The sequence below is a fragment of the Gallinula chloropus genome (assembly GCF_964237585.1).
Source record: "Gallinula chloropus genome assembly, chromosome: 5".
Classification (NCBI taxonomy): domain Eukaryota; kingdom Metazoa; phylum Chordata; class Aves; order Gruiformes; family Rallidae; genus Gallinula; species Gallinula chloropus.
In genome coordinates this window covers 74602689-74628925 of record NC_140090.1, presented here as the reverse complement: position 1 = coordinate 74628925, position 26237 = coordinate 74602689, and the positions used below count along the sequence as shown (strand labels likewise).

Sequence of the window (26237 nt, the reverse complement as noted above, 5' to 3'; positions counted from 1 at the left end):
AATGTTATTAACGTTGAGCCCACTAAAATCTGGACTACATCTGAACTACTGGCACACAGATGACAAGTCCTACATCCCATTAAGGATTTCCTGGCTCCTCAGACGTATTGCTCATGTAAAAGATGCTTCTGAATGGGTTGCTGTTCTTTAAATGTCAAAGCACAGAATATGAGGAATATTTCTAATGATTTTCTTAATGACTTTTTGGTCCAGTCCCTGTATCCTATGCCTGCCATTGTTCTGTTTCTCAGGAAGCTCCCTTGCACAGACTCCTGCCCTCCCTGGGGCTGCTGATGGAGAGACCTGTGCTGGCACCCAACAACTGTGACCACCCTGCTCTTGTCCAAAGGGGTCTTTGACCATAGGCTGGCTGCACAATCTTCACCAGGCAGAAACACCAACCCTTGCTGTATTTTCAGTACCTCTGAAGCCTCTATTCATTGTATGGCTCCTTCCTCTACCATTGCTGTCATTTTCTCTCCGTAACCCTTCTGCCCAAAGTTTATTTTCCACCCTTTCCATTCATTTCACCATCCCTCCCTCTGTAATTCCCACACCAGGAATACCCTCCTCTCCAATCCTAAGTGCTCGTGACAGCTGCCATCTTGGCCTAATCAGGAGTGATTGATCCAGCATCCTTCAGCGCCAAATGTATTTGATCTGTAAAGCTCTCCAGCTGGGTTTGTAATAACTCATATCCTTTGTGGGTTACACATCAAGCAACTTTTTCCCCATCAGTCACGTCTTTCCTGATAGAAAAGTTCTTCCATGAAGCCCTTCACAGCTAATCCACCATCTCATGCAGCACGTGATGGAAAAAGTTATGAAAAGCAGTGTTCTGTACCCCTTTGATGCAGAGGAAGATGATTTCCATGTCAATTTTGTTAAATAAAAACTACCAGGGACAGAGACTGTGAATTCTTCCAGGACTTAGACCACGGTAAGAGCAGTCAGCTCATGAATATTTATGCCTGAGGCTCACTAAATGAGCACTGCTCACTACTTTGTTTCATTTTCATTAAGTCTGTAGCTGTATTTACTGAGCTACATTCCCATTCTGCTACACAGACCGAACCTCTGCTCTGGCAGTCGGCACAGGGCTGCTGTCCGCTTCTCTGTCTGCCAGCTTTGATAGTACAGAAATTAGGACCAGGTATTCCTGGTTCTGTAGGTGCAGTGTTTCCTGAGAAAACATAAATACCTTTTCATCCTTGACATTTCGGTGTGTGTGTCCAGCTCTCCACCTTCCTTTAAGTCCACAACACAAGACAAATGACTGGGGTTATATTTGCTGCAGGCGGGTTGGGTTGTGTTACCCAAATCACTTCTATATTTTAGTGATACGTTCTGCAGGATCAGAGTGTACTGGTGTATCTGCCCTGGATATAAACGTGAAACTAGATATGTCTTCAGAAATCAGATGTACTGAATATTGTGTTCGCTATATAAAACTCTGTTCCGATGAGCTACAGGCACTGACATCGGGTCAGAACAAGACCGTGCAGCCCAGTATTCTGTCTCTTAGAGATATTGGGTTGCATAGGAAGAACACAAGGACAGGAAAGATTGTAGAGACACTTCCTCCTCATCTGCCAATTTGGTGCTCAGTGATTATTGAGCCAGAAGTGCTATTTTTGTATGTAATTGTTTTTCAAGTTTTTCTTTCGTGATTTTGTCCCATCTCCCATTGATCTAATGTGAACTTTTAATCGTCACATCCTCCCATGCCAAGAGGTATCTACAACTTAATTACATGTTGTGTGAAGTACCATTTTCTCTTCTTTTTGTCTCTTTTCTTAAACCTGCCACATGCTAGTTTTGTTTGGCAGCCCTAGCTCTCATAATGAAAGATGTTTAACAATCATTCCATCATTCCCTATTTCCCTCCTGCATGCCCTCATAATGTGACACCTCTCTCCTTTAGTCTCTCACCTCTTTCCAGGTTAGAGAGCTACTCTATGTGTCTAAAATGGAAGTTGTTTCTTATCTTTTTTCAACCTTCTCCTTGGCCTAGAAACTTCTACCAGTTTTACATGTCCTTTGGGAGGTGAAGGACCAGAGCTGTGCGTTGTATTCAAGAGCCAGGTGCGCTGCCATTTTATAGAGTGCCGTGGTGATGTGATTTATTCTCTCTCCTTTTATAAAATAAATGTTTACCCCCCATAATTGACAGGTGCTATATGAAGGAAAGCTGTTTACTGTCATCCCTCGGGCATCACTTAAATGGTATGATGCAGAGTACTTACTGCAAGTCCAGCCAAAATTCCCTAAGACTATAAAGTAAATGTGAAGGTATCAAGGTACCATGTCAATGAGAAGTCTTATAGGGCATGAATTTAGGATTAATCCATCTGCATAAATGAGATCTCACTGATATGAGAGAAACTAGTTAAATGATACAAAGACCAGTTCTTACTAATGCAGGCTGTGAGGCATATCACAAGGAAAAACCCTGAGGAGCAGGAAGTGCAGTTCTCTGATCCAAAACCCATTAAATCATCTGAGCCTTTTCATTGATTTCTGAGAACTTTGGCACAGGTCCAAACTTCTACACTGATTTTTGATCCAAAGACATAAAATAAAGTAATATGAGAGTAGTCTGAACAGAGGGAATTTGTATGTCAAGCCAAAGTCACAGCAAACATGAAAAAGTTAACCAGAGTTCCTTCCAGCTTCTGTATTCTTTATTGTTATTAAGGCACTTTTCTGTATGCCATCATTCATTATGTATTTTGCTTATGATCAGTTCTTAATTGCATTTAATTATCAATAAGGACTGGATGCACGTTACCGTGCACATGGAGTGTAATACAGATAAGATGCCATGTAAATATTCTGAAAATCTCAGCTTCAAATGGCAGATTCACAATGGAGAATAATGTACGCTCAGTCATTTTCCAACATGCTTTAATACCTACAGGTGTCATTCACATTCAGTGGACGTGCATATAATTTACAAGTTATGATGTGATTAAGGTCGGTGGTTTCTTTTATAGGGTGTTTGGGGGAGGGGGTTGACAGGAAAAAAATCTATCAGTGATAACTTGATTCAGATTATGAATACTATAAACAAAATCTTGAAGAAACAGCATAAGTGACATATTAATGTGTTCCACAAGTATATAGCTACAGGATCCTCACCGCATCCCAAGGAAACAGGTGGGTTTGTCCTTCTACGAGTGGGTCAAGGAATGGCCAGAAGTCAAACAGTCTGTGCAGAGTAAAAATCTGGATTAGAAGTGAGGACTTCTGGGACCAATGTCCCCAAGGTCATCCTACTTCTTTGACAGTAGAGATGGAGCTTCATTCCACCACTGTAGTCACGTCCAGGTTTGCTGCATGGACCTCTCAGGAGCAGAACTTGTGGTAAGCACTTCTGTAGCTGGACACCACAAGGTGCATGTCACCTGTGGGCTGAGGACATATATGATAAATCATGATGGAAAAGGAGTGACTCCAGTCCTGAATGGGTGAACTGATTTCTGACGGATTTCTGGACAGGACACTGAGAAAGAGGTGAAAATGTGGTGTCCCCTGGCCTGCACAAAGGCGTAATGTTTGCGATACATGCAGTCATGGTGAGAGAGAAGCTGGGTTCACACTTCTCCTCCCCAGCTCTCTGTGATGTTGAATGTCACTTTGCAGTAGCATGCTGTCACAGTTCAGTTCGACAGCCACAACCAAGCTGCCCCTGGCCGCAGGCAAGGCAGCAGGATGGGACAGTGATCTGGGCCTTCCTTGGACAAGTGCTGAAAAATAAAAATCATAAATAGTCTTGCTGTGGGAGAGAGGACAGAAAGGCTGCTGAAAGAGCTTTGCAGAAGGTGTTAGAGAGCAGTGGCAGGGAGAACCTACTTTTTCATCATGCTTCATCTTTTATTACTCAGCAGATTGAAAGTACTCCCTGGACATGCCTTCACCAAGTGTCTCAAGAGGTGTTCAGCCATTTTACAGTGGATTCTCAGAGGGAATCAGAGTAAAATATGCCTCCTGATGGCCCAAGGCATAGACAAGAAATGCACAGGAACAGTTTCATCTCATTGCAGTGGCCAATGCTTACAAGTAAAGAACTAATGGTTCTTATTTTGGATATACCTTCTTTGATGGCATCTTTTTCTCCCCACAAAATGAAATCACCTTTTTATACAAACCAATTAAGCGGTCTTGGCCCAGCTTAAAAGCAATGAAGACGATTTCCATGCCAATAATAATATAGAGGGAAAAAAACAAGAAAAACTTGGGATGTTCTAGCTGTGTATCTCCAAATCCAATAGTTGTCAAGGTGATAAAGCAGAAATAAAAGGCTTCCTGAAAATCCAGCCTAGTTTCCCAGTTTGGAAGTATAGCAGCTGCGCAGGAGATGTACACAAAGATCACTAGCACCATTAACACAATGGGCACATCTAATTTTTCTAACTGTTTCCCAATTTTGTCAAAATTCTCAATTACTCGGGACATTGTCTTTCCCCGGGCTAGTTCAGGGCATGAACTCCACCTCTCAATGCCTTTGGTTCTTGCTTGTTTTGTCTGTTCAATTTCTCTGTCAATCAACATTTCGAAAATCTCGGCGTTGCGGTATTTGACTCGCTGCCTCTTAAGACCTGACTGACTCTTCAGAAATTCCATGATAGTCAGGGGCTGATTGATGACTACTTTAGAGTGCACTCTGGATCTCAGCTCCTGCTCTTTGTTACACGTGGATCCAGAGCAGAGTTTAGACGCTAGAATTCTGGACTGCAGCTTCCGAAATTCATTGTAAGACTTCGATAAGAGAGCAGCGAGGATGTCTCCCATGTCTGTCAGGACCAAGAACATCAGAGGGATGCCAAATAAGGCATACAACATGCAGAGGTATTTCCCAATCCGTGTCACAGGATAGGTATTACCGTAACCTTGAAGAAAAACAAAAAGGAGAAGGTGTTTACTAGGTATTCATGTCTTCTGAAGGGTTTATTGTTGTCAATTTTAAAAGTTGTTATTTACACATTTTTATACAATTCCAGAGTATACTGTTCTTTTTTTATTTTGCTTTGCCTCGATGGTATTAAAGCCTCTGACTCTCCAGGGCTGCTTGCATCCTACCTCTTCAAGCACTTGGAGGTTTGGAGCTTGCCAGTTCTGTTGAATTAACTCTTCCTACCTTATCTGCACCTAAGAGGCTGTTCAACTTAACCTTCTGACCACAAGAGGCCAGTTAGGGAGGAGAAACAAAAGGTCTGGGCCAGCCCAAGACTGATCTGCAGCCTCTTGTCCTGCTGAAGACTTAGCACAAAGATTTCCTGACCTGGGAATCTGGGCTGAGAAGGATCCAAAAAGTAAGACAGTGAGAGAATTCTTGGGCCCATGGGTCCCTCTGCAGGGAAGCTGAGCTGAGGGCTGAGATTGGAGAGAGAACATGGGTGAAGCTAATGGACTGTGCATGAGGAGTGGGGGATCATTTCCTGTCCAGCCTCCAGGATCTTGCAGTATGACTGACTAATTTCTGGGGATGAAACTCCCTGAGCTCTGGGAAGATTCAGGTCTGGATGGGCTGTCTGCATTTTGAAACTGGGACAAGCACTGCGGATCAGATTGGGACAATGAGACCCACACCTCAAACTTAATTTCTTTGCTAAAACTGCTTGTGACAAATGGTGAGCTAGTAACAGAGTTTGAAACTGTCCCTAGTTCATCAGCTCTAGCTCTGATGGCAGATGTTGTACTGGCACTGCGCTTATACTGACTTCATAGCTTTCAGAGTCTCTTAAATGTACTCAGAAAAACAAAGATCAAGTGAGGATGCATACATCTGTCACACAAGGAAATATTTATTCTAGCATATTAGAGCTTACAAACAGCATTTGCAACAAATAGAGAAGGGCTACCGCACACACGGTCTTTAAGATACATAAAACAGAAGCAGAAGATACACCCTTTCCCTAAATTCAATTTGGGTGTTTGTATTTCCTGCCTCTGACATCGGATATGAAACCTAAACAGCAAGTCAGTGCTTTTCCATTACAGTGGGAGAAAGCATCAGCATTATATTAATTGCATTAAATTTTAGCAACCGGCTTTCTTCTCATCCTTCAAAAAGACAGAAAACATTTCTTCTCTCCCTCCAAAAACTTTATTCTTTTCTAGATGACCTTCCAGGTCAGGTAGTCGGACAGAAGGATTATTAGCTCACATGCTGAGGTATGGTTTCCTTAGGGCGGTTTCTTTTCTGCTACTGGCCTTAGTTCTGAATCCAACCTTGGTCCTTCCTTCACAGTGAGGCACTGAAAAACTATTTATCCTCTGTTACTCTATTCCTCACTGGCTAACTGGGAAAGCTGATCCTTACTAGTGAAACAAGCGGGGAAGATTGTTGTAGTTATTGTACAGAGTGAGGTTGGGTTTATTTGCTCAGTTTCCATGCAGGAAAAATACCTAGCGCAGTTTCAAGGATTAAAACTTATCTTGAGCTTAAATGCAGCTGTCCAGAAGTCAAGCCTAGCTGAGCAGTGAAGAGGTGGCAGTTCAGATTGCTGATCTTCAGGCTACAAACCTTGCTTCTCCTCGGTAATTACAGGTAGCAAAGTTGACTCTAACCCAAAGTGATTTATCAGTACCTAATACTGCAAAAAACAAACCCGCTGCCATGGAAACAGCCACTTATCATCAACAAATATTCCAGGCTTCCTGCTGATCCCAAAACTCAGCTCAAAACCTGAGGAAGCTGTGTTAATGCTCAGTGCTATGAAAGCAATAAATAATGGCAGTTTAGAAATAAATACGTTTGGTCAGTGTGTATGGGGACATTTTTAAAGTCCCACGTTAACAGGGATGGGTAAGCACACAAGAAGTTTTCAACAAGATGTTTTTTCATCAGCTTGCTGAAGTCAAAGCTGTCTGATAAAACATCCTCTTTCTAATGCACCCAGCTGTTCTGCTTGTCATTGATAGGAAATATTCACTGGGGTGAGGATTCAGGTCTGCATCTCATCAGTATGTGTTTCTGATGACCTAGGAGGCTGTCTTCAATCTCAGGGGCTGCAAGAAGCGGAGTTTGAACAGTCACCTAAGACATCAGAGCCTGAGGGTCAAGTCTCTTCTGTGGCTCAGACAGCACGCAAGGGTCTCTTCTGTGCTCCAAGGGAACACAACTCTCACACTATCCCTCATATAGGATAAACCAAAGGGGTTTTTTCAAGATTCAGTTTTTCTTTTGCATTAATGTATGTACCCACACTGGGATCTTTGAGTACATCCTAATGCAGTGTCTGCAGTTTGATACAATGCTGCGGGATGATTTCTCATCCAGCTTTGATTCTGACAAACTTAGATACTCAGTGCCAGTACTTGCCAGCATTTGAGAAACATTAGCAAAGGGATAAAAGTAGCTTTGGGAACGAGTGTGAGGAGTTGTACTTAATGCAGAGGGAGACAAAACCCGAGCAGATGTTTCTATTTGATCTAGGTCATCTTTGAAATCTGAAGTCAGAATGAAAGGTTTCGCAGGTGTGACTTAAACATCACCATGTGCTATTAACCCGCAGAAGCATGAAAACAACTGCATGGTGAGGTATAGAGCCATAGATCTACAAAGCTGAGTTAAACAGAAATAACAGGGAAGCAACTGAAAAACAATATATGCATAATGAATTACCTCTTCCAGTGAAGGAAACATTACCTGACCTAAAGCACAACAGTGGGGAGGATAAGGTTTGACTGGAAAACTGAGCTTTATTTTTAATTTCATATAATAGTTTTGTGTATGTCATAGATGAGTACATGTTATAGTACACATGATGTGATGCTGCTAATTAGTGTGTAGCATCTCTAGTTACTAAACTCTGAGTTGCCTCTGTGACTCAGCTACATGCCTGCAATCTGTGCTTGCAGCAACCCTCACAGACTCATCATCAGGACTCAAGAGAAAAACTCAAGGGGATTCAGGGGTTTGTTTTGGTTCTCTCTCTTAAATTCCCTGGAAAAAATATATTAGAGAAAGCAGCAGTTGATTCTGCAGGGGGTTACTTTACCTCTGAACTTACCCACAGTTGTGAATACAGTGCAGCAGAAAAAGAGAGACCCAAAGAAGGTCCATCTATCTTTTGGGTTGACAAACCAGTCTCGTTCAGCTGTATTGAGCAGATCATGGATTTCTTCCTTAAATATCTCCTCATTCTCTGTCATGTTATCTGTTGCAGCAACAACAGGAGATACACTGAGTGTTTGCAGACCACCACTCAGGGAGCAGCCTATTATTCCAGTGAAGTTTGCTCTTTATTCTTTTAGAAGATAAAAATATTCACCTCACTCTCCCCTTCCCCCTCACCCCTGAGAAAAACAGGTGGATTCAGTGGCTTCAATGAATAAAGAAACAAAGAATAAGCTCCAACAGGGTCAAAATATGACAAAAATATGTATAAAGAAGTGGTATATTAAGACTCAATATTCAGCTACCAACCTTAATGTACTGTCTCATTTTGGACTCCCCAAATTAGTCTTCTTTTGACCCAAAGACACTAGAAATGTGGGGTCGTCAATACATGACTGATATGAACCACATGGGTGACACTGCCCAGCACCCTGCTGTGAATCACAGAATCTGTGCCCCTCATTCTTCCTCATTCTTCAAGTTCTGCTTGAAAGGACATTATCTATGGGGGTGCTTATCCCAAACACATCGCAGCTTCCTGAGGGAAAGTCCACACCCATGTACAAACCCTGACACAGATCCAGTAGGATTTCTACCCCTTCTCCTCCCCTTTACCCCCTCCATCAACACCACCAGGTCCGGGGTGCAGCACAACACCTGCATCCATCAGAGCATCCCACTGCCAGAGGGATGGTAGGGAGGTTCAGTGCTGAGAAGGGGGAGCTGGAAGAGACTTTCTGAGACAGAGAATTCAGTCCCCAGCAATCAGAAGGAAATACCATGGGAATCTTAGCTGCCTTTAAGGATCTTAGGGATAAGAGGGATAACACAGACACCTCAGGAAAAGTCTTTTCAGGTAGGAACACAGGGATCAGGGAAGCCTGCAGTAAAAAATCACAGCTAAGGAAAACAAGCAAACAATGGCAGTTGTTAGCTAGGCAGAGGGAAAATCCTGTTTGCAGATTCAGCTGTTAGTATTTTGAAGCATGTCTTCAAAAGCCAAAAGCCTCATTCAAAAAGCAAGAGCAACTCCCTGTACAGTTAAGTCATTTTCAAATCCCAGTACATACCTGAGAGGTTTCTGGAGATGTACCACAGATTCTGCAGAAACGTTCTATATTCTTCACTTAAATTGACCTTCCGGTTACCTTCAATGTGGGAAAACATGAGAGCCCCAAGAAAAGCATAGATCACAAGAGACAGAATGAAGCAGGCATGAGGAAACACTGCCCAGAATATTTTTTTACATGCCCTTTTACCTCGCAGAGGCTGTGCTGTTGATGCCATCCTAAGATTGCCTCTTTTTATTTTTTTTTCTTTTTCTTTTCTTTTTCTTTTTGTTTTTTTTTTTTGGTTTGTAATTTTGTGGAGAAGACACAGCTTTTAGAAACAAGGATGTGGATGCAAAAGCTTTTGCATCCTAGAAAAGCTTCTCCCCGTGGAAGCAAGGATTGTTCTGCCTCTGGCTTTCAGATCACATGTCTTTATAAGTGAAGATTGCACTACAGTCCCAATGGAAAAGCAGCACAACTAATCAAGGCTCAAAATATTTCTCAGTTGACGATACGCTGCTCCATCCCTGAATTGCTATTGATCAGCCAGCGCTGTAATGCACACGGATCACCAGCTTCTGTGGGTCTCCTTTGAAGCCAACTCACGTTTAAAGTTTCTTGTTCTGAATTACAGTTTCCCACTGACACAGTAGAAACATTTCCATCTCCCAAAGAGGGGAAATGTATACTCTAAAGGATGGATTTCTTTAAAGATTTCTCCCAGAAATGCATAGGGAAATTTAAAATTAGCCAAAAGAAAAGGTTGGCATTAGTTATTGTCACCTCTGGGCAGAGTGTAGAGCTACTTTTTCTCTTTCAGCTGGCTTAAAGAATCCCTCTCTACACCATAGAATCTTTGTAGGGGATTTCTTTTGAATTTTAACAGATTTTTCTCAAAGAGTTAATAAGGTTTTGCACCGTTCTTGATTAAAATTTCCCTGTTAATTGAAATACCTACTGACCCTAGTAAGTAAGAACTGTGGGATTCAGTTCAAGGTTAGTGATCTTTGCAAACCACATCCAACCTGAAAAATAAGACCTTTCTTTTCATCCATCCATCTAAAAAGGCACTTAAAGCAACAAGCATTATCACTGCCCTTTACAGTATTAATAGTGGTAGTAAAGGGAGTTGGACTTTGCAGAAAGAGGTGTTGAAATATTTATCTCTAGGTGTCTTTCATTAAAAATTGAAACAGCCTTGTGTAGCCAAGACTTACTGAGCTACATACAAGCAATGCAGCCATACTGTAAAGAATCACATAATCACGAAAGGACCAGGTCGGAAAAGACCTTTAAGATCATCAAGTCCAACCATTCCTGTCCTGTGCTAAACCATATCTCTAAGTTCCCCATCTATCCTTTATTTAAACACATCCAGGGATGGTGACTCAACCACCTCCCTGGGCAGCCTGTTCCAGGCCCTTTCAATTTTTTCAGTGAAAAATTCTTTCCTAACATCTCATCTGACCCTGCCCTGGCACAGCTTTGTTCCATTTCCCCTTGTCCTATCTCCTGTCACCTGGCTGAAGAGACCATCACCCACCTCTCTACAACCTCCTGTCAGATTATTATAGGCAGTGATAAGGTCTCCCCTCAGCCTCCCCTTCTCAAGACTAAACACCCCTAGCTCCCTCAGCCACTCCTCATATGATTTACCCTCCAGCCCCTCCCCAGCCTGGTTGCCCTTCTTTGGACTCACTCGAGGATCTCGATATCCTTCTTGTAGCGAGGAGCTCAGAACTGGACACAGGACTCCAGGTCACCCTCACCAATGCTGGGCACAGGGGCACAATCACCTCCCTAGACCTACTCACCACGCTATTAGGCCTACATGGTTACAGTGAGTTCAATCCTACATGGTTACATTGATTTCTCCTAGGTCAAACTCTCAGCAAATTGGATCACGAGATATTATATGCTCATCAGTATGGAAGCCTTTAATATAGAAAAGAGGCTTTCAGGGCTAAGAGAAAAATAAGCCTCTGTGCTTGCTACTTTTCTGGTTGTCTGCCTCACTGACTTTGTCTTGTTTTCTCACAACAGAATTACAAATCCTATTATTGCAGCCGATCTTTTTCTTTTCCCATTGACCTGAAACATGGGGTTGAAAGTTAGTAATGCTCATAATTATTCAAAAGCAACAGAACTTCCTGAGAGGTTGCACTTAAGGATAACATACCAAGGTTTGGTGTCCTCACCAGAGGAGCAAGAGACCCAGAGAAGTCAAAGGGGCAGCTGGAAGGGTGAGGGGGCTGTAGGCACTGGGGTGCTCTATGCTGGAAGGACAACAGCAGCTTCTCTTGCAGAGTTTTGTAGAGTGTGGGTACCACTGTTAGATAAAGTGATAGAGTTTATCTGGATTTCTGAAGAAGGCTTGACCAGTTCCCTCTCCAAAGGTTTTTGAGGGGATTGAAAGGCTATGGCATAAGAGGGAGAGTCTTCACAGGAAGAAATCAGTGGTTAATAGGGAGAAACAGAGGGAAGGGAGATCATTCGTGGAGCTGTGCATGGGTCTGTGCCGGAGGTCTTCTGTTCTACACATCCATAAATGACCTGGAAAGAGGGTAAGCAGAGAGATTACAGTGTTTGCTGATGCCAAGAAGCTGTTCCAAGCAATGAGACTGAGGGTAGCTTGGATTTAAAGGAAGACTCGAGGATGCCTAGCAGTGAAAAACGATGTAGATGTGTGTGAAATGAGATAAGCAATCCTAACTTCCCACACAAAGCGATGGGCACTGGGCTGGCATTCACCACTTGGCAGCAAGGTCAATGTAACAGTACCACAAACACACCAGCCCAACAATTGATCATGATGAAAAAGGCAAAGCATACATTGGGAATTATGAGTTAAAAACAGAGTAAAAGCTGAAACACTTAAATACTACTGTACAAACACATGGTTTGCACATACCTGGAGTAGTCTATGTGACCCTCTCTAGTATCCTGCTCTCAGATACCAAGCTCTTTCCTCTGAAGTGCTTTAAAATGTTCTCAGCCTCCTCCTATACATGGTAGAACTGCAAAGTATTTAGCAATTACCAGGAGCTTCTCAGCCATTTACAACATCGAGCTCTGAGCTTGTGACAACAAGGAAATTTAATAAAAATATATCCAGAAATTACTTTTACATTATTTGCTTAATCTAAACCATTTCCCACTATTGTTGTATCACATATTTGAACTCAGTTGCTTAAAAGCAAATCCCACTAACCACAAGTTGTTCCAAATTGAGTTACTGGTACTGAGAGAGATTTTTGCAGTACACATTTCCTATTCATATTAATGGACAGCAAACCTGCACTTTTCCTAACTTCCATTGCTTTGATTAGGGCAAATGTGAGTGCTCTGAAGGTGCTGCTTGAAAGGGAAGTTTGTGACCACAGCTGCAAGGTTTAATTATATGTATGTTAGAATTCCTACTTCATCTGATGTTCCCAGGTGACAAAGGTTAAACCAAGAAAGTCATTGTTTGGGCAGTGAGATGTTTGCCAATAGTCAATAAAACTCTACCTGCCTTCAGGCATCTACTATGTTGCCAAAAACCTGCTGTGTTGGCCTCTCTTCTACAGAACACCATCGGATTCAGTGTGCTGCACTGGCAAATATTCAACAGTGTAATGCCTTCTCCTTTTCTGAGTAAAACCAAAGTAACTCAAAGGATGGCAAGTGAAAAAAAAACAGAAGAAAACCAGCAAAGGACAATACCATTTGCTTTTCTTTGCATCTGGCATCGATTCTGATGGGGATATTGTTTGATACAGACCCCAGCTTGACAGCACTTCATGACAATGAGCATTAAAAACATTCAGTTCAAGATTGGTTGACAAGAAGGATCACAGAGGATTTGTGCTATTGCTCTACCTTATGCCCCCAGAAATTATTTCCAGAATGCACTAATATATTTAAACTCCCCAAGAAAATTAGTGTTTCTGTATAAAGGTGATACCAACCCCAAGAAAAAAATAAACCACAACCACCTCAAATCAACAAGAAACAAGTAGTGGTTGCATTAAGAAAGCAATCTCAAGGCTCTTAAATATTAGGTTTGATCTCCAGACATGGACACCCTGGTTGGTGAGGAAGGCTGGGGTGGGCTATCAGTGAAGTATTACATCTAATATCCAGGAGCACTTTCAAAGGACTCTCCACCTCCCACCACCGTGCTTGTCCCTATCCCTCCCATCCTATCAGGCTCTTCAGACCTGTCCCTGTGGGATTTCAGGACAGAACAGGGCCCAGAATTGGTGCTGGCTCAAGCCAACACAGACACAGAACCTTTGTGCAGAGCATATATATCCTTCCAGATGAGTGACACACGCTTTTCAGGCACTCTGCAATTATTTTTCTCCTCCTGACCCCATCCATATTCCCCTGGAATATGAGATCCCGTGGTACCTCCTGTTCTCCACACTGTCCCCTTGCACCTCACACTGCTGGGATGGAGAGAGTAATGCACTAATTGGCTGCGTAGGGTCTATTGGATACCCCAGGGGAAGGTTTAGCTTGCTTTGTATCCATCTTTAAAAGTCTCAGCTTTTGCTTGAGTCAAGTGCTTGAGCTTGTAACCTCTGGGAATATTTGAGAGCACTCAGGACTAGCATCCTGACACTGCATGTAATGCTAAGTGGATTCAGAGATGTCCAGGACTCTCACCCTGAATAGGAGCATTTTGTATTTCATTCTTTGTTCACACCAAAACCAGGAAGTGGCCCCATCATTTCATTTACGAGAGGCAAATCCTCTTCATATGCCCCAGGAGCAGCCAAGGGCATTAGTCTCTGTTTCTCTTCTTCATTTTTTAGCAAGGGTGAGTCACACAGCCAGAAAACACCTTTGGTTGGAGGCTTTTTTGCCTGCTGGCTAAGCAGGACCAGCATTTGCAAACTAATCAGACTCTTCATCCCCTCTTCCCCACCCCCAAATCATTGCCTGGGTAGAAAGACTTCACTTGCCCCTCTTCTTTCACCCCTTCCACAAACCTGAGCAAACAGCAATAGTCTAGGAGGAGCAGAGCTGCCTTCTCAGGCACACACCTCAAATGGGGGAAATATTAAGCCTTCCTCCTTAGGGAACTGGTAAACTCAGCATCTTCTGTCTTCCAGAGCTTCATGTACAATTGCACCCTGCAGCCAGGGACACCGGTGTGCATGGAGGTTTGGTTGCTGCAGACCTTGGGTTCCCACACAGCAGAACTCTGTGGCAGGCACTTCTCCTTCCTTCTACTCGTCCTGCTATTTGAATTGGGCTGTCTAGCTTGGAGGGGACTGAGGGGTGACCTTATTAATATTTATAAATATGTAAGGTGAGAGTCAGGAGGATGGAGCCAGGCTCTTCTCAGTGATGGCCAGTGACAGGACAAGGGGCTACGGGTGCAAGCTGGAGCAGAGGAAGTTCCATGGGAATATAAGAAGGAACTTTTTCACTCTGAGGGTGATAGAGCACTGGGACAGGCTGCCCAGAGAGGTTGTGGAGTCTCCTTCTCTAGAGACATTCAAACCTGCCCAGACACGTTCCTGTGGGATTTAGACTGGGTGATCCTGCTCTAGCAGGGGGGTTGGACTGGATGATCTTTCGAGGTCCCTTCCAACTCCTAACATTCTGTGATTCTGTGGTTCTGTGATTCTGTGCTAGGTGTGAATACATTTGGGATTGGGGAGGGAAGCTGCTTCTGGACAGACAACTCTCCTCCAGCCCCTTTCTAAAGTAAACTCAAGCTCAGACAGATGCGGTACAACAATTCCTAATCAGCATGGGGAAGGCTTTGCAAACAAAGCCACTGTCCCCTCACAGCAATGTGCACGCTGCTCATTTACTTGCACGACTCCTTTGAATTCTGTGATGATGCTTCAGGGTGTTATAACAAATGGAAAGGTCAATATTGCAATGAGTCACCAGCGTAAGGCCCCGACGCAAATGAGATGCAGTGCAGGAGCCCTGGATTTCCAGATCAGCAAAGGGGATTACTGAGGTTCAGCTACATGTCTTATGCCAAAGTCTTTACTGAGTTAATGTAGTGAACGTAATGCTAGTATAGTGGAGACTATCTCAGCCCAGTAGTTTCATTTTAAGGCAAACAAGCTCCCCGTGGAGAGATCGGAAAACTACTTCTTTGGAATTTAATTAACATTAGAGCATGTGAGATTATATGCTGCATAAAAGCTAAGCATCACCATGCATGTCAACAGAGAAATTTTACACTGTTTGAGCTGGCAAAAAGACCCTAGATTCAAGACAATAAGTCTACTTGGCTCTTTAAAAGAATGGGGTTTATTCTTTATTAGTATTAATGTGGTACCACGTGTCTATGAGCAGTTTAAAGGATGGCAACCTAAAGCCTCAAATACTTTCAGCTGTAACTATCCACAAGCATGCATCTGAGACTGTCTCTGAGTGGCACAGATCCTTTCAAGCCTCTAGCATGTGAAGTGCTAATGAAAACCCCAGCTACTGGTCTTATTTCTGATGCCATATACAAGGTCAGTTGAACGGAGCGCAGATAAGCAGTCATCCTCCACAGGCTGTCGCACTGGTCAAATATTAGTGATAACATTGGGGTCAAACCTGTCTTTGGAACAGCTCTGAGGTTATTAAGGACTATTAATCCCTGAAGTACACTGCTTACAGTGTTTTCTTCCCTCAGCCATCCCCTGCACTTTGTAACCCACAGGCAGGAGTCTGTGGGATGCCAGCAGTTGGACACCCCTTTCTGCTTCCCATCACTGGCAGTTGGACTGGCCACTGGTTTATACAGGCAGCTCAGAGTTTCTTAAACTTCAAGGTAAATTTCCCAGCACTTTTCATCCCATTTTTCCTGATGACACTCAAAGTAATTTCTCTTCCCCTTTTATGTGAAGTATTCTTAGAATATTTTGAAATCCATTATCCTACCACTCATTAGTCATTGTGGATTCAAAGGGTGGAAGATACTTTCACAGATGGGTGTGTCTTGGGACATCATCAAATTGGCACTTATCTTCAAATTTCTTTAGGTTGTGCTGATTTCCTTTAGCTCTGAGCAGACATACTCAAACTTTTCCAACCCTGTCCACCTATTTCACATGTCCCACAATTAATTAGCTTATGCATTATAATGCTGTCCCTTTAAACGTTTTTAAGCAGTGGTGGAAATAGTTCTTAAGTGCTTGTTAGTGATTCAGCAAACAACATTTTGCCACCTTAGTGAGGAACAGTCTTTCAAGCTCTAGACCCATCGAGCCTAGCTTCACATATTTAATTAGTTTAAGCCACAATTCCTTGGTGATGTGACCCTGTCTGGGTTGATGAGTAAGACTACATTAGGGAAGTGCCTTATGAAGATTGTTTTGAGTTAGAAAGGAATGCATGCAAAAGTGCCCATCTTTTCTGATGAATTTCTCATAAAAATTGAGTGTGGAATGATTTCTTTTCTTCCACTCAAGAGGAAAAAAAAACCCAAACTTGCAGCACTTCTGAATGAGTCATCTGGACCAAAGGCCCTCTGTGTAATTAACCCAGCAGATACACAAAGATCACATTGCACCCAGGGACTGTGGGCTCTTCCCGAGACTGCCTGGCACCCAGGCTGCCCATCGCCAGTGACACTCGCCACTGCTGCCCGACGCTCAGGCTGCATGCAGAAAGCCATCTAAATGGCACTGACCACCTCCCTGGCCTCTTGGGAATCTGAGATATATATGGGCAGAGTAGCTTAGCTGCAGGATGAATATAAACTCAGGGAGGGTTATTGCTTGAATCCTACCAAGCAGCCAAAGCCAGCTAGTTGTATCATATTCCAAGAGAAGGGCACAGGGCAGAGCAATAGCCAGTGCAGGCTTGGACTGGAAGGTGGGGACTTCATCTTCTATCTAAACTAGCAGACATGAGAAATATATCAGTACAATAGGCTGGGAGGTTGAGAGAAATGTTCATCTAGATGCTGTACCAGAGATTTCAGATGAACCCCCCAAGGTCCTGCGCATGAGGAGTAAGGAGGAGGCAGGGCTGGAGGTGACTGCACGTCCCCACGCAGTGACGCGTGTGGCAGTGCTGGCCATGAGGAGAGGCACAGCCTTCTGAATCCTACAGCACCAGGCACAGTTGCTGCCCCACTGCCACATGCTACAAGTGAAAAAGGAGCATGGAACACAATGCCATGTTCACCCAAGCGGTATGTCCAAATCCAGGAGTGTGGCTGGAAAACAAGTGTCCCATACAACAGAGCTGCCAGCAGTCCTCATCATGGAGTGAGATGAAGACTGCTGATAGGCTGCCTTGTGGATGTTGCTGCCTTTTCCTCTATTTTTTTTCAGGCTAACTGCTGAGGAAAGGAGAACTGCACTGGTAGCCATTCTTGTGCTGCTCTCTGAGGTGCTCTTCAAGGGATTATTGCTCAGCTGCTTACCTCTACCTGGTGGTACAATGGCATTGCCACACTTTAGCTGTTGGGTATGACATCCCACCAGCCAGGATTTCTCGATCTGTATGCCAGGATTTTCTTCCAGATTATAGAAGACATCTCCCTGCAGAGGCACACACATATGTGCACCAGATCTCAGTAGTGTGCAGAACTGTCTTCTCCTTGGACCACCATATCCTTGAGAGACCAAAGGGATCCTTCCACCAACTCAGACCTTTCATTATCTGGAAGCTGCTGGTGCCCAAAAGAATCTGAAAGAATAAATATCTTGTCACATTGCTGAATAATTTGTTAGATGACCACCCTTAGCATCTAGCTGAAATGCTTGCCATGAAACAGACCCCCATCACATTACACCTGCAGATCGGCTTCTCTGGCTGATGGACCACATCTTAAAGAGCTCAGAGGTGCAGCACACAGCAAAGGCACAACGCCCATCATCTCATTTCAACATGTCACAGGTCCCAGCTGCATGCAAAGCCTGGAAACACACTGCATCTGTAAACTCTGCCAGACTAGGATTCCCTCAATGAAACATTGCTGCCAGTCTGCGTCCAACCCAAAACTCATGCTCTCTGCCAGCAAAGCCAATGTCATAGAGCTCAGCTATCCATTAGATTGGCCTCAATAATGATGGCCAGAGTAATGTGCAATTATCCTTTCAGGAAATCTTGATGGCATATACCACAGCACTGCTAAAGACCACTTGTGAAACAATTGTCCTGCAAAACTGCAGCTCCACAGACTCTTCTGCTATTGCTCAAGGAGGGGAGGTGGCACTAAGTAACTGGAACAATGCCTGGCAATACTCTCTGTGGTATTGGCTGTCCCTCAGCAGGGCACATGTGGGAGCCACGTTCCTTCTGGTAGACCTTGGATGCATCCCTGATGCTACTGCTCCTGGTGTGGGATTGCAGAGAGCCACAGATACTTCACTTCCAGAGCCCAGCTCCCTGCTGGATATCACATACAGGAAAAGGTGGAGAGCCATGATCTTTGCTTTACCCTAGAGCATTTAGTTAGAAGTGCTCATATTTAAATTAATTTTGGCCATCTAAGTAAATATTTCTTGAGAAGGAGGCAGCTCACACTGCTTCTGAGTGAGCATCTCACTACTTGTGCTCTGGAGAGAGAGAACCCTCTGTAGGAATTTTATTGGACCTTATTTGGGAGCATTTCTATCTCGTCCATCTCTTTTTCTATACACAACTACAATAAATGCTGTATTTTAGGGTCAGATACAATTTCTTGCATTTTCTAGCCAGTCTTCAGGTGCTTTACCTGCTAATGAGCAGTTATTGTCCAGCTCCTCAATTTAACAGTCATTCATAATGCACATACCAAAAGGTACCAGTTGAATCATGGCACAGTCTTTAAGAAGACTATGTAAATATATATACAAAATTAATTACAATTGCCCTGTTTGTTACATGAAATTGTGATAGATGTCATATCAACAATCAGGAGAGAGTTCAATGGACATCTGCTAAGATGTGTAGGTGTCTAGAGCATATGACAAATGAAGATTCCTTAAGAAACCATAAGGTTTTACTGCAGAGGAAAGAAGTTTTACAGGTAATATAGTTGCTGTTTTTAACTACCTGAAGAGGATTACAGAAAAGATTGAGTCAATTTTTTCTCAGAGGTGCATGGAAGAAGGACAAGAGTCAATGACAAGGAAAAAGGTGATTAAATAGAATAGGGGGGGGAAAAATAACTCACAAGGTCAGTGGTTAAAGACCAGAAGAGGGGCCTGGAGAGGCTGGAAAATCTCAGTCCTTGGAGATTTGTAACTTTCAGCTGGATGATAAAGCTTATCTAGCTTTACAGTTATGACTAGAAACCTGCAGAAATTCTATGTGCTCTAGCACCATGGTATGTTTTCTCTCTTGTTCAGGTATAACTATTAGAGAACTGCCGTCTCTAAGAAATGTATCAGTCTTTAGATCAAATCTTCTACAGCACAGTGGCTGCAAAGCCTGCAGGGTTAAAGGAGTTGTTCTTTAAATCTCCAGCAAGAAGCTGGGTTGAAAAGGTCAGAGAGACTTTTACAGGGACCCTGAAGTCTGGGGCCAAACAGGAAAGATCTGTGTTATTTTCTGAACATGCCTCCTGCAGCTGCAAGCGTTTGTGGTGGGACACCTCCAGTTGCACAGGAGTGGGAAACATAAGGAAGGGGCATCACAACCCACATTCAGAGAGCAAAAGCACAGAAGGGAGCTCTGTGCCTTCACCCTCAGCTTTGCATGGCCTGAGCCCTCTTTTCACAGGCAGGGCAGGGGGGCAGTGCTGGCTCCATGCACCAGGGCCACTGTTGGGCAGCATCAAATGGCACTGGACTCTATGGGTGGCACTGGTGATCATGGGGGCCAGGACTGACAGACACATGTTTTTCTTTCTCTTTTTTGCATTTTTTTTTTAATGTAAAAAGCTATTTGACACAAACCACAATTTTCCCCCATCTTATCCATAGATTCACCTACTGTCTGTAGGTGGCATCTCTTAGCAGCCCTTGGTAACCCTCCTTTGCTAGCAAACCTGGAAGGCAGAGGAGTGCCACTGACACGTTGAGGCTTGCAGTATTCTGAACACCAGTGACTCTGGTCAGAGTGTCCCATCCAGAGGAAGGGAAGGACAGGATCACCCCTGTCCCTGCACCCCTCTGTTCATGGTGGGAACTAATCATAGAATGCTTAGGGCTGGAAGGGACCTTAAAGATCATCAACCCCACTGCCATGGGCAGGGACACCTCTCATTAGACCAGGCTGCTCAAGGCTCCATCCAATCTGGCCCTCAACACCTCCAGGGAGGGGGCAGCCACCACCTCTCTGGGCACCCTGTGCCAGTGTCTCACCACCCTCATAGTGAAAAATTTCTTCCTAATATCCAACCTAAATCTACACCCTTCCAATTTAAACCCATCCCCCCTCATCCTATCACTACATGACCCTCTGAAAAGTCCCTCCCCAGCTTTCATGTAGTCCCTCATGTCATGGCCTGGGTGCCTGCTCACAGCAGTGGTCAAAAAAGAGGAAACCATGTTAGGCACCAATCATGGCAGCACTGAGCACCATCACAGAGCATGTGCCTCCTCTGCTCTCATTGCCCTACCCACACAGAGCACATCAGGCATGTGGCAGCTCCACCTGATCTCACACTGCATGTGGATGGGGGAAGATCCTCTTCCATAGTCCTCACCATCAGCTGCTCACTCAGTGATGCTGGAGCCCAGACCCTGGATCCTCTGGTTCAATCTGAGCTGCTGCAACACAGCAAACCTGGCCTCTAGTACCTGAGATGCTCAAAACCCTCTTTCACCCATGGATACAACTGAGCTTTATTTCCAGAGGTGCAGGAAGAGGTTTGCCAAAGGGGAGAGAGACCCACATCTTTCCAGCATTAGGGAGAATTGCTCTCCTTCCTTGCAGTCAGATGTTTATATGAGTAAAAGTAGCTTATCTTGGGGAGTGCCCTTTGTAGTTCTGGACCTTTTGCACCCTTCTAAAATGATTGTAATTTTTGTTCATTAATTTGAGACTGAGGTTGTTTGCAGTCCAACACTAATAGCAGAAATACACCATTTATACCAATTAAGCATTCAACTTAATGCTTTTATATAGCTGATTTGTAGCAGAATTTGGTCAGACTCCACTTTCGTTTAAACTCATGTAACCCAGTTTAATGGATATAAAAGCAGAATTAGCTTTTTTTTTCTTCTTTAATAAGGCATCACAGATATTCTAGCTGTAGACTCATCACTCAAACCATACTTCTGACTCCTGCTTGGCTTCTCTGTTACTTTCCAGCCCAGAACCTGCTGCTCTCTGCTGTCTTGAAGGAGAAATGTCCAACACATACAACATACAATACTACAGTGAGAAATCGCAGCCCAGGGCAGAATTATGCTCTATTTTTAAGACTACTTTAAGGTGGCTACATTGAATACTCAAAAATATAAAGGGTGTCCTACAGCTGTGTTACACCTGGACACACCCCCTTATGCATTTGTATGAAGCTAACGTATTTTATGTGAACTCATCCTGTATCTTCATCAGGACCACAGTCTCATTCAGTACGCAAAACAGGTACACTTCACTTTGTGGACATCAATGCCATATTTCTTTTACTCTTAGGCCAGTTCTGCAGCAGATATACAATACAGGGAATTTCTGTCTGAATGTTTAAGCTGTGATCATACTTCTGGAAAAAACATAACCTGCTTCTCTTTGGGGGCACCACTGGTCACCTTCTTTTCCTGGGACCATGCAATTCCTCCCAGCACCATAAGGCACCCCTGAAGGAAGGCACAGGGGGACTAGTTTGTGATCACTGCCACCAATCAAGTGGCCCTCAGAAAAGCAGTCAGTAAGAGAACACCTGAACTTTCCATGCAGCAGCAGATCATTCCCAGCCAAACTCTTCCCCAGAGCCACTCCAGGATGTGTTGTACACCGCTGAGATGTGTTTTGCATGATGCATACCCAGGATATTCATACAGCAAGCACTGACCCTGCTAAGCAAGGGTAACTCAGGTGTATGGCTGTGTTCTCTGCTGTGCTGGAGGAAGTTTTGGTGTAGCAAAACCTGGTTGAACTGCCACATCAGAAGCAAGAGAAAGCAGGTTCTTATTAACAGCAAGTGTAAGGTGGCCTTGCTAGGAATTGTAAGGGTAGGAGACGTTGGAAGTTGAGCCAGTGAGACTGTATGCACATCCATCTGCTTTAAGGGTCCCAGCTCACTTTGTAGTAAATCTCTGCAAACAGAAAATTCTGGATCACAGAAGGGGATCGGTTGTGGTGCAACTACAGCGCTGGATTCACAGCCCAAAAACCCTGTGGGAAGAAACACACCTCATTCACAGAACCCCTTTGCAAAGTGGTCCCTGAAGAGCACACCTGGCAGTGCTGTCAGCCCTGCACAAAGCGGCATGAGCACAGCTATGCCAGGGCAGGAGTGAGCGCCCCAGAGCCTGGCATCTCCCCCCGCTCTGCTTCCACCTGCAGCTGCTCTAGGAAAGGGGATAAGAACAGGGCAATAGTGCAGTGATATTTTCCCAGAACAGTCTTTTAGCCTCAAGCTGTTTGCAGTTCATGGACTCCCCGAGTCAAAGATGGCATCTCTGTGACAAAGAAATCATTTCAAGTATTTCCAAACTCCTGGAAGAAACGGGAGTTCATCCAGAGGAGGCACCTGCTGGTGAAACCTGCCTGCGGGCCAGGGCTGTGCATGTGTTTTATCTGCCTTCAGAACTGGTTTCCAGCCTTGGAGTTTGCAAAGGGAGCAGCGCATCAGCCAAGGCAGCAGCTCCCGGGAGCGGGAGGCAGGGAGGCGGGATACCCACTCCGGCACCCGGCCCGGCGGCCCCGGCCAGGCACCGGGCGGAGGCGGCTGCTGCTGCGCCCCGTGCCCCGGGGGGAGAGAAAACACGGTCCTAAATACCGGAGAGTTGCCGCAAGAGGGGGCTCAAAGCCCACGGGCCGGGAGCCGGGCCGGGTGCGGGGACCCACCGTTCCTCCGGGGGCGGAGCCGCAAGGAGCCTTCCCCGGCAGCTGCCCCGGGGGACGCTGCGCAGCCCCCACACCCCCCCACACACCCCCCACACCCCCCGTCCCGCCGAGGTTTTCACTAGCCCGAATGTATTGTCTGCTCTAAGCAGCGAGTTTGGGGAGAGTTACGAAGCCAGGCTGAGGTGGGGCGAGCCGGCATCGTTGCAGGGAAGTTTTGGCAGCCGAGCCTCAGCGCTCTCAGCCTCTGTGGCATGTCTTTGCATGAAGACACGTGTTCACCTGCACTGACTGCACATAAAAGTCCTTCTTGGGAAAGCAAGTCAGTAAATGCAGCACGGACACAAGCAGTGAGGTCCTATGAATGTGCTGGTGACTTCCTTGTGCCAGATACAAGCAAACATATACACTACTATGAGTTCCCTACCCTTAGGTGTTGCTTTATGGATTAATATTTAAAGGGCTGACACCACTGGGTCACTTGGCCAGATGGATTCGTTCTGACCTGATCTTCAGCTGCTGTGAACTGCAGCAGGAGGACAACACAGACAGCAGCCTGAAACAGTTATCAGGTATGTTGGAGGCACTGTGCTGTGTGTGTGCTTGCCATCGCTTTCCTGGGCACCTTGGCTACTTTTTGAGAGCTCCTATTTGTAGCACGGCACCAAAAGAGCCACCCCTGGCTTTGCAGGCAAGGGAGAGAGAGCAAGAAATTGAATCTCCAGGGAAATAACCTTTTGCAAGTGTAATTATGGGAAATACTTGTTGGCTCTTCCCCTAACCAGCCTGCAGCCACCCAGCTAGCTTGAGAGTGTCATTTTAACCATAAAAGGCAAGAACCTGAGATAACATTGATCTTTTCCCTGAATCTCATCTGGATCTTACTCACTTCTGTCTGATGTCTAGACCAGGATGAGATGAAAGCAGGACAGAGACATCATGGTAGCTGAGAAAAGATCTACCTCCCCTTGCTAAGCTTAAGAGCATCTGCTCTGATGTCCTCACCAGCCCCCCCTTCCATCACACAGGACATTTCTCCAAGCTATCTCCCTGAGACACTGAGCTGCGAAGATTACTACCAGCAGTGGAGAATCTATTTGCTCCTCCTGCTTCTGTTTCAGTGGGAAAAGGAGCTGGCAGCTGCTGTACCACACCACTGTGGCCTGTCTTTCACCCCTGGCAGTGAAAACCAGGAGCATCTCTCAAAAGCCACATGAGAACCAATGCACTTCCAGCTGCCCCAGGAGACAGGACAGAGTTAAACAGACTAAACTGGTCCCCTTAAACTCTTACACCCCTTAACTAAAATTCCAACTACCAGACCTGTTTCAGAACTACAGGATGTCCCTGCTGGAATAAGCAACACACCTGAATTTCTTCAGAAGCACCCTCAACAGAGTATTTTTGGCTTTCTTCACATCAGTCATTATTCACACATCTTCCAGCCAGCTCAGCAGGCTGAGGGCACCTATCAGCACCCATGGACAGCACGGGTGTTTCTGACGTGCTTGAAGGCCTCAGAGCACTACAGATGGATGACATTCATCCTCACACCTCTGGCTAATAGGGTGAAGACTTTCACCTTGAAGCCTCTTTAAACACTTCCCAACATCACTACTTTCATGGAAATCTCCAAGCCTTTCAAGAAGCCAAATATGAAACAGTGCATGTAAAGAAAACAAGTCACAATTTTAAAATACACTGAAGAATGCATATTTTCTGTCAAGCATTTCATGAAAGATCAGCCAATCACATCCCCTGAGCTGTTTTTGACTTGGGATATCTCTGCCAATCGCCTTCTGGCCAGGCCATTTCCTGTTCCAGATTATTCCTGTCTTGTGGAAATAAACATATGCAAACAGAAAGTCAACAGTATGTGATTTATTTTCAGGCAGATGTAATATCTCCAGAACTACTCTTTGGATTCAGCATGAAAGTTAAAACAGGATTCTCAGCCTGTTCTAAGTAAAATGGGAAAATATGTCTATTAGTGGCAGGGAGTAGGGAGAAGGCAAAGTTTTTCTAAGAAGGACTTTTCTTTCTGTAGTCCCTCCCCTTGCTTGGGCACTAGATCTGTTGTACTTCCTTTCCCATGAGCCCCTGTTCTGTTCACTTAAAAGAGATCCTAGATGTCCTCAGAAACTCCCAAATGTCACAGATGGCTGAACCACCACATCTCTGTTGGGAAGGAGGAGTACCTTCTTCCAGCTTGGCCAATGGCTGGAAAGAGGTCCTGCCCTGAGCCAGGGGAGTAATCTCTTCCAACATGTGCTTAGCAAGCAGAATGAGAGCCAACTTCTCCTTTTAAAATCTGGGGCTGGAAACTGGCCTGAGCTGCAAGGTTCAGCGGTCAGCCCACGGCAGGAGCTTTGCCAGAGGTCTGCTTTGCACCCATGTCCTGCCAGAGGCAGGTGAGTTACCAGCACAGCAACTCCAGGGATCGTATCCATTTCAGCATGTGTGTGCTGAATCCGTATGTTGGATCCCTTGCAGTAATCTTTTGTTTAATTACACACCTCATCCCAAATACATTTAATGTAATGTGAGTGGAATCTGGTTTACACAGGTCTTTTTATTTCCCCTTCAGCAGTTCTTCTGAGGGTCACCCCCGGCTCAGGTGGACACATTTATTTCTAATAATGATGGACAATTATTTATTTCTAATAAATGCAAAGACTGAATCTAATAGTCACCAATGCATCTGACAGGATTGCCTTTAACACATTTCCCAGCCTTAAAGTCTTTTCAAAGGTCTGTAAAACACAACATTTCTTCACTTTTTTTTTTCCCCCAATAACCCTGCTAATTGGTTGTCCCAGTTGTGCAGATTGCGCTGGGGCAGGAGGTGTTCCGATTATTCCCTTTGTTTATGGTATTAGACTTAGGCTATTGTTGATGTTATTGTTCTTATTTGTAACATGTTTGCCTCACTAGGACAGTAATTGTGTCAAGCAAGTTGGAGTCCAATCTACAGACCTGAATGTTCAGAACTGCAAAAGAAAGGCTCCAATTTTTCAAGCAGCGGGCGTATTACTCCTCCACTTGGATTATTAAATTCTAATTATAGCCTGTTGATCCAGTTACAATGTTGTTTGTAAATCTAAATACAGTTCTCTAAAGCCTGCACTGATATGCATTTTATTTCTTAACCTGTTGATGCT

General features: G+C 44.5%; 1 protein-coding gene across 1 annotated transcript; it reads right to left on the bottom strand.

The window, feature by feature from the left end:
• Positions 1-4080: 4080 nt before the first annotated feature.
• KCNK18 (potassium two pore domain channel subfamily K member 18) lies at positions 4081-9412 on the bottom strand (the record flags this gene model as incomplete). The annotated part of the gene is made up of 4 exons (XM_084264647.1): positions 4081-4892; positions 8019-8165; positions 9196-9273; positions 9385-9412. The coding sequence occupies 4 exons, from the start codon at positions 9410-9412 to the stop codon at positions 4081-4083; spliced, it is 1065 nt and encodes a 354-aa protein (XP_084120773.1).
• Between the last annotated feature and the right edge of the window lie 16825 nt (positions 9413-26237).